The following is a 9,574-nucleotide window of genomic DNA, read 5'->3' as shown; positions in this document are numbered from 1 at the left end:
CCCCCCAACTATTCTTTCCTTTACTCAGATTTGCAATCCTGAAGTCTTCCTTTCCTGTTCCGTCCTTTTTTTCTGTACCATATACCTAGGTCATAACTAAATCCTTCTTTCCCATGTTACATGCTGAATATGGTAAGGTCTCTAATTTAATTCACTACTGTTGTTTTTTTGTTTTTTTTTAATTTTTGCCATTGTTCCAATTCCCTGTAAACTGCCTTATTCCCTCACTACCCTCTCCCACCCCCAATCACTTTGTGGTAATTGATCATTTGGCTAAATTTCCATTTTTATTCTGACAGTCCCTTCTTCTGTCACACAAACACTTATTACTGGATCATTGTGGACATTGCTCCACCCATCAGGACTCAGGTTCTTGCACACAGTTCAGTTTCTTTCTCATGCACTTTATCCAGGAGTTTGCCTGCTCTGTTGGGTGGACTGTATCCAGGTCATAATGACTGAATCATGTCAATAAAGTGTGTGTTCTCAACCATACGGAAAGAAAAGTTTATCGTATAAACAAATAGCGCACTTTTTTTTCATTGACTACCTCTTGCTGAAATTGCTGGTTCTTATTGCAGATTTAACAATGGTTGTTTCTGGATGATGGAGATTTTTGCTATAGGTGATGTACTATGCAAAACACATTTGACTACAACACTGGTATCATTAGTAGATAACTTTGAAACTGTAGACAGTGATGATGATGTTCAAGATGGATAGTCAGAATCCTGTATGTTGAGTATGGATCTTCCTGATGAAAAGAAGTTGGTGCAGTCACTATAGTACTGCTTATTTAGTATTACTTAAGGTAGATAAAAATCAGTTTTTTTTAATAAAAATCCATTTTTTAAATCAGATTTTTTTTAATTGTATTTTTTAATTTTTGTTAAGATGCTTTTTAAAAAAATAAACCCTATATATAAAACTAGTTTTAATTTAGGATATGTTAAAGCTCAACGATATCATCATGGACTAGGGATTATAATTTCTAACAATATACTATTTAAGACAATATATTCACGTAACCTTTTTAGAAAAGGTTTATAAATATAGTCCATGGCCTGTTGTGACCCATTAGGGGCCCAATCTTATGGGGTTCTCAGAAGTTCTTTTATAGATTAGGAAAGATTGCAGAAAACCACTCTACCCAATGGGACACAGTGCTCAGTCTAGAAGATCCCATTAAGGATCTCTGATGCTTAGTTTCAGTGCTCAAACTGTGTATTTTTCTCCAGAAATAACATCTTTGTTAACAGCAGTATATGGCGGTGAGAGATAATGGACCTGATTACCTACCCATTAGCCCTGTTGTCTCTGCAAGTTCGTGTAGAGTCAATCTCTTATCTCTTTCTAAAAATGCAAAGTTTCAAGAAGTTAAATGAATAGAGTATTGTAAGGGGTAGAGTGGATTTGGCCAAGGACCAGGAATCTGGAGATAAATGCAAGAAGGCAAGGGCAGTAGAAACAAAACAGAAATATTTTGAGCAGAATATTCCACAAGTCTTGAGGGATAAGTTTCTGAGCGTAGCTCTCCATTGATTTGAGATCCAGAGAGAGAATAGTTTGGTAGAAGGGAAAACTTATCACGGCACCAGGCTTGCCAGGCCATAAAAGAGGCTCCATTTGAGAATATCAAACAACAAAAATAAACTTCGTGTTTAAGGAAAAAAAAAGATTTAAAATCCAGGCTTGACCAGTGATTTAAATCAAATCTTCCCTCTTCCATACTTCAAGGACTGCCCATCTTCCCTGTCTTATGGGTGGACTTTTAGGCTACTTGAATTCTCATTAAAATGTTTGAGGTAAAAATATAGTTGTTACTTTATTGAACTATCATATTGTTAATGCAGTTGGGATATACAAATAATAGCTGAAATAGGCAAACCTTCCTTTTACAGTTTCACTTCTAAAGTAGTACTGAGTGCAGTGAATTTAATTCCAGGATGTATTTGATTTAAATGAAATAAATTCAAATTACAATTAAGTCACTGGGCAGGAAGCTTCAATTTTAATCATGTTTTTCTACAAGAAGTGCACTTCCATTTGATATAACCTTAATACATGTTACTCACAACTTGGAAATGGATGTAAGTTTCATTTTTAGAAGATACACACTATACATTTTAAAGCGGTGATTTTGATATTTTTTCAGATTCAGTTTTCTGATGTAGCCAGAAAATTAATTATGATGTGGTGACTTTATTTACCAAAGCTAATTGAAGCAGACGCTTGTAAACTATCTCCAATTTGCTAGATTAACCATGAATATATGGGGGATTTTTGCCACACTGTATTAGAAGGACATCAAATGAGTGCTGCAGACATATATTATTTCTTCTCCCTTTCTCCTAGATTTCTTCTCATCTTTGATTTCTTTTCTCTTTTATGGCCTGGCAAGCCTGCTGCCATGACAGGTTTTCCCTTCTACCATACCATTCCCTCACTTGATTTCAAATCAATGGAGAGGCTATACTCAAACTTATCCCTCAAGACTTGTGGAATATTCTTCTCAAAATTTAATGACTTGGGTGAGGGGATGGAAAGCTCAGTGATTAAGGTCATGGATGATACCAAGCTGTGGGGAAATGCAGGTACATCAGAGGATAGGGTAAAAATCCAGGATGACCTTGGCAGACTGGATTCATGGGTGGAACAGAATCAGGTGAGGTTTAACAGGAAGAAGTGTAAAGTCCTTCATCTGGGTAGGAAGAACCCTTACCGTAACTATACGATGTCTGTTGTTCCAGTATCTGAATGAGATCTGGGGGTCACGATCAACTGGAAAGTGAATATGAGCCAAAAGTGCGATGGGGCTTCTGGAAAGGCAAATAGAGCACTGGCATGCATCAGCTGATGTGTTGCTGATTAGATCCAGGGAGGTGCTCCTCCCTCTATTTGGTGTTGAATGAGGCCTCAGCTGGAGTACTGTGTCTGGTTCTGGGCACTGCACTTCAAGAAGTTTATGGATAAGCTTGGGAGGGTACGAAAAAGGGCCACTTATATGGTCAAGAGCATGGAGGATAGACCCTATGGGGAGAGACTCTGGGAACTGGCCTGTTCAGTCTGGGTAAGAGAAGGCTGAGGGGTGATTTGATAGCTGGCTATGTCAGGGGTGAGCATCAAGATCTAGGGGAGCAACTCTTCAGGAAGATACTTCAAGGGAGGACAAGGACCAATGGGCATAAGCTAATAGAGGGTAAATCCAGGCTAGATATAAGAGAACTTTTTTTTTTCTCTATAAAGGTTACCAGAATCTGGAACACCCAGCAGAGGTAGTGCAGGACCCTCTTTGGAGGTATTCGAGATGATGAGGCAGGACAGACACCTTGTCGAGCTTGTCTGAGCCCAGTAACTTCCTGCTGACAGCAGGGGACCAGACTTGATATTACAGGTCCCTTCCAGTTCTGTGCTTCCATAACCCCATAAGATTGGACCCCTAATATAGTCCATGACTTGTTGTGACCTATTTATAGAACTTTTCTAAATGTATTGTCTCAAATAGTTTTAATTTAAGATATGTTAAAGCTCAAAGATGGCATCATGGAATAGGGATTATAACTTCTAATTATATACTAACTTTTTATATAGGTTTTTTTTAATTTAAATTAAAAAATGGATTTTAAATTTAAAAAAAAATCTTTTTTCTTATTTAAAGAAAATTGTTGGTTTGGGGGTTTTTTTGTTTTTTTTTAATCTACCCTGATGCACTGTATTTTTCCACTTTCTAAGCTCTCCATGTCTTTCTACTGTGAGCTTCTTGGAGCAGGAAGGCACCCTGAATATCTGTAAAACATCTACTGCCCATTATGTTAGCATAACTAATCAAAATGTTCAACTTCATGTTTGCTATGAAGAATAAACAAGTCTAAACAAGCGCTAATCATTTTAGAAGCAAATGCATCTCAATTTTCTGTGTAGGTGGATGAATAAAAAAACAGCATATTCTTTGCTGTTAAGGTCTATTCTGGCTAAGTGTTGCAAAAAGATCACAGATGCTTTCTGCTACATATAATCTTCCCACTGACATGCTCCCATTTTAATATTTTTATTGAAAAAATTCAAGAGTAAAATGTAAACAAGAATAAACGAAGTGTATTAAGCTAGAAACTGATTTAAGATGTGAAACCAGTAATGTTCTGGTGCTTCTACTTGCTAGTATCAAAACAGATCCCTTTTAACTTGTGTGATTTCCTTCCAACATTTTTCCTTGCCTGAAATGCTTTAAACAGCAGAGTCACCTGACTTTTCAAACACTGCATGTTCAAGCAAGTTGTACTGAACAAATGAGTGCCTTTCCAAAAAAAACAAACTTTGCCTCCAACAGCTTTTTAGCACGTTTTTATTTTAGCATGAAGATATAAAATTACCTGTTTATCATGTACATAACTTTGTTCTTGTAGTTCAATATGAAGCAAGTCCTTGTGTGTCTCGGTCATTTCACACTTCGCTGTCTCCATCAGTCAGCAGTGAAAAGCATCTGTCTAGCACAGGAAACAGGAGAAGCAAAAGAAATGCATGCAAAAAAATATGCAGGTAAATTGCCTTAATTCGTAGGTGCAGTATGTGCTGTATTGAGAAGCAGAACCAAAAGGCTACCCTTTGCTATTCTTTTACAATGTGTATAGAGTGTATCTCCTTGTATAAAAAGGAGTGATTGGTCTAGTTTCTAGCAATCAAGTAAACAAGCTGCCATTATGTATAGGTTCCTTTCTGAAACTCCTGAGGGTAAATAAAGCCTTGAGATTAAAAAGGTTGAGAGAGATCCTTCATACTGATCTTGGGTTATTATGGTAGCCATTTTGTTTCTGGAATGTTTTTCTTTCACGGTGTCTATTGGACAAGACATAAGGTTAAACATTTTGGTTCTGCCAGATTTGCTTTTAGCTTTTTACTTCATAGTGCTCTGTCTCCAGGAGTTGTGGAATGTATGGGTGGAACAGACGTGGATGCCCGAAGCAAAGCCATGAAGTGTAAAAACCTGACTTCCAAGGGTTCATCCTATTGTATTTTTTTTCCTAGAATTCCTTATTTCTCTTGATAATTCCTGACTCCCCTTTCAGTGTCTTTCCCCCACTTTTTAAAAATAATTTCACTAACTCAGATCAAAACAAAACACCCCCCAACTTTGTAGCACTGAGCATTAAATCAGTTACTTTAAAGCATATTGAATTGTTCCTAATAAAGGAATCAACTTTATCAGTGTTGCATTTTTTTTCTTCTTCAGTTTTTGTTTCATTGGTCTCAAGAAATAATCTAAAATAGAAAGTATAAAAGGATACAAATTATAAAGAGAGCAGTATTTGGGGATTTTTTTTCCTTTTTTTTTTCTTCTTTCCATTGCTTTTTTTCCCTTAAAATGTTCACCTTTTTTCAGGGCCGAATCAGGAAAAACTGGCTGCTTCTCTCCAAAGATTAGCCGAAAAGAAATGGTTCGCAGATCGTTACGTTTGAAGTTCAGTCTGGGAAAAAGCAACAAAGATGTAGTATGTTAACTTTTCCTATCCTATTCTTGTCAGCATGTTCTCGGGAGTGTTGTCAAGGAAGAGAGAGTACTGTTCTTGTAGCCTATATAGTGTAAAGAGGTCTACATTGTTTAAGGAAGAGAGGGAAGTTTCTCTGTTCTAAAATTTTACATTAATAAATGCTTAAATGCAAGTTTTCACAGTTGCTATCAATGGAAAAACATTCTTTAAACTATGAACTTGCATTTAATTTGGATCTCTAGAAAACAAATTTAAGTTTTGAATAATGTTATGTTTACTCTTTAAAACTTTTTGTGTTTGTTTTGTTTTTTTCGCTTTCAAGGTGAATGTTGCAAGTGGATGTCCAGCTGTACACAGGTCTGAAAACATTGGCTGGCGACTTGCAAATCAACAAGATATGGAAAACAGAGTTGAAGATTCGAAGTCAGAATTGCTCTTTACCCCAGGTGTTAGTGAAAAATTTACGAAGAAAGGTAAAAGTTTTTAGAGAGAGCTTGCTGATGGCCATTTAAAAACAGAATTAAGTGATCTTAAAGGTTCCAGAGGGGAAATAGCCAGACAGAAAATAAATGAAAAATTGGGTAATGGGGAGAAGTTGGTTGTAATTACAAATTAAAGTAACTGCATTTTTATAGTACCTTGCTTTACTGATAATTCTTACTACACTAGTATTCTAAAGTCTTTATGTGAAAGACTTTCATCTCTGGATATGTAAATTAAACAAAGTACTTAAATGGAGAATGATGCAACTTCAAATTCATTTATTATAACTGGATTTATTGGCAAGATTCTTGTTTATGCTTTTGTAAATGTTCTATGAATAGACTAATGTTAAACACATTTTTAAAAATAATTTTATTATCAAACTTCTCTTAAGGTTCAAAAAATATCAGCAAATCTGAGGAAAACTTACTAACACCAAAGTGTCATGATAAAGTAAGTTATCGAATGTCATGGAATGGACCCAATAATGCAGATTCTCAAGGGACCAGCAACAGTGAGACAAATCTGATGGGATATCCTGAAGCAGAGACCTGTTCTTCAGAACCTGTTCTTGTAATTGGAAAGCCACCTGTCATTCCAGATGATTTGAAATCTAGTATTGTAAATAAGCAAGATGTCAGTCTAAGAGAATTTTCCCTTTGTGAAGATGAGAACTTGACTGCAGAAACATTACTGAAGATTAAAAAAGCATTTTCTGACTCTGGAAGTAATCTTCACAATCTGATAGCAGATACAAAGTCTTCACTATTGGAACTAACAGAAGAAAGGTTAAATGAAACTCCTCATCTCATAGGGTTCAGTCCAGTGAAAGAACAGTTAGCCGAAGTTTCAAAAAATCTGGCAGTTGAAGAATCGAAGGATAAGCTTGATGAGTCTTCTACCACTGGCTGTCATCAATTGAGGAAGGATGAAATCAAAGTTGTAGAGAACTGTTTCCAAAATCCTGTTGAGATTGAGATTCAGACTGAGAAATTGGACACAGAAAATGTGCCAGAACTTACTATGTCTCAGGTAATGACTAGTGAGGGCAAGCTGAATTTTCAGGGAAGCCTCTCCAAAGATAAATTACGTTCACTTGGAAGAAAAGAGGGAGGAGTAGAATTGGAACAGTCACAAATATTTGAAGGCTATGAGCTTAAATATTGTAATTCGGAGAGAGAATCTGTGAAATCTATTGCTGGAGTACAAATTCCTGCTTCACAGTTACTTGGGTCCAGAAATAAAACTGGAAAACACAGTGAACAGACTAGAAGTTATGATAAAACTACACCAAAAACTTTACCTGCTTCTGATCTGGGGAGGGTTTCTGACCACATACAATGGTTCAATAAGCTTTGTTTAAATGATCCATGTTCTGCAAGCAAAGCTAAGCCACCCCTCAAGTTTCAACGTACTCCTGTCCGCCAGTCTGTAAGAAGAATGAACTCCCTATTGGAGGCCAGCAGACAGTCTGTAAATTGTAAATTGGCAAAACCTACTGATGCTTATTCTCCACTTGCTAAATCAGTGAGCTATGATTCTGCACTGTCCTCCTGTCTAGAAGAGTCCTCTAAGAATTCCACAACATCATCCAGTTGTGAAACTGTACATCAAGTCTTCATGTCATATAAAGAGATGGATTTAATTCCCAAATCTCATTCCAAACCATTAAATCCAGTAGAGAAAGACGGTGTTTCTGTAAGAACTGTTAGAAGCTGCAAACAGAAAGTGACTGTTTTAGAAGACGTAACTAATCAGGAAGTGTCAAAAGCTGCTGTCAAACTGAGTACAAATACAAACATTATTGGTGCTATACCAGATAAAAATATCCTTACAAAAAGTGCTACTGGAAAGGCTCGGTACAGGGGATCTCCAAAGAATCCAATATCAAAAGCTAAACTTCTTCCATCTACTAAACCTGTAGACTTATAGGTATTAAAAATTGGCAGTTGAATTGGTTAACTAGAATGTCTTTAATATTCTTTGGGAAGACTAAGTCTAGATGAACTCTAACTCTGAATTTTTTTGTATAATGGGATTTTTAATTTTAATTGTGTTAAATTTGGTATATGTTTAGATTTGTACAGATGTCATTAATTGTATATCAATACAATTTGGGTATTTTCCATTTACTGTAACTTTATGACTTCTAGTTGTCTGCTATTCTCAATTGACTGGATTCTGAAAAACCAAAAGTCTAGCTTAATTTCTAAACATTTCAAGTTGTAATTGTTCATGGAAGGCCATCTCAGACCGTGTGGGATGCATCCTTTTAGAAGTAGGCAAACCAATTCTTGCAGTATCCAGACAAGTGTAGTATTTTATTTTAAGAAACTATTGCCAGAAGTTTTTAAAAACCAAAATCAATGCACACACAAGAAAATGGCTCACTGCTATCTATCAGGATGTGTGAAACTCATTTATTATTGCTACATTTAATTCTTTGTGTGTGTGTGTGTTTGTGTGTATGTGTTTTTTAAACACTACAGTGACAAAATGGCAGTATTCTAGCTTTGGCATTGACCTAGACTTCACTACTGCTCTGATTTTACTGTGTGGCATTTTTCAATAGATGGATACACCTCTGTCCTCACAGTCAAGTTTCTGTGTACACACCAGTTGCATCTATCTGTGCATGTGCAAATGAGAGAAGTAGTTGAGTATATAGGAAATTAATAAGCAGAATATGCGCTTAATATTGTATCCCTGAAAACACGGATGTATTTTTTGTGCCTGTTACCTTTAGTTTCTGTAAGGTTTTATGTTAATAGATAGATAATATGCTGGTCTTAACTTATTTATCTAGAGCAAAGAAATATAGCTGATCATATGATACAAAAGTAGATTTAAGACAATGTCACTGAAATAGTGAGACAAATGTAAAAAGCCATACTGTGTTTAAAACTTCATTTGCACAAACAAATGTTTACATCTGTCTTAGAATTTAAACTGTTTACATGTGATCCATTGTAAAATTATTTAAAACTAAAAATCTTGAACTATGACAGTTACTTTCTATGTATACAGCTTGCTTGTTGGCAGGATTTAAGAGCTGAAATCCTTGCATAGGTACTTGCTTTTAGTATAAGTTTGCTCATCCTATTTGGGTTTTGTAAATGTTCTCTCTACAGTGCTTTTATACCTTGCAGCACTAATCTCTAATTTTTGTAGATAAATGATCAATGACAGCTGGAATTTGGATTTTTGCTGTTCATAAGAGATTGCCAACTCCACCACTTTCACCAACCCTCTGAAACTACCAGAAAATAAAAATCTCATTCTTCTAATTCTTCATACTTCCCAAAAGCAAGATCAGAGAGGTTCATAATGATATGTTAATGTTCAACAGACTTGTGCTGGGTTGGGCAAGGAAAGGAATGTCTTTCAGACTTAATGGGCCCCCTTACTCTTGGTGCATGTGGGGTATGCATGTGCACGCATCTAGAGACACTTTGCTATACCACACACACGCTCCTACTAACAATTCTAGTATGAAGTAATGGGCAAAAACATCTACAAGCCATGTAAGTTGCAGACACAAGGAGCCTTTGGAGGTCAAAATTCAATATTGATTCTATTCAGAAACTAATACCATGTCAAGACAG

General features: G+C 36.0%; 1 protein-coding gene across 1 annotated transcript in view; it reads left to right on the top strand.

Annotated features, from left to right (window-relative positions):
- Positions 1–9,284, top strand: part of ARHGAP11A (Rho GTPase activating protein 11A) — a 17,992-nt gene extending 8,708 nt beyond the window's left edge. The window contains exons 8-11 of the mRNA XM_019551050.1: positions 4,352–4,536; positions 5,378–5,486; positions 5,809–5,959; positions 6,364–9,284. Coding sequence (XP_019406595.1) covers positions 4,352–4,536; positions 5,378–5,486; positions 5,809–5,959; positions 6,364–7,901 — 1,983 coding nt within the window. The 3' untranslated portion in view covers positions 7,902–9,284. The remainder of the gene's footprint in view (positions 1–4,351; positions 4,537–5,377; positions 5,487–5,808; positions 5,960–6,363) is intronic.
- The last annotated feature ends 290 nt before the right edge of the window (positions 9,285–9,574 follow it).

This window comes from Crocodylus porosus, unplaced genomic scaffold, assembly GCF_001723895.1.
Source record: "Crocodylus porosus isolate Cpor-Errol unplaced genomic scaffold, CroPor_comp1, whole genome shotgun sequence".
In the NCBI taxonomy this organism is placed as follows: Eukaryota; Metazoa; Chordata; order Crocodylia; family Crocodylidae; genus Crocodylus; species Crocodylus porosus.
This window is presented reverse-complemented; position numbering and strand designations above follow the sequence as displayed.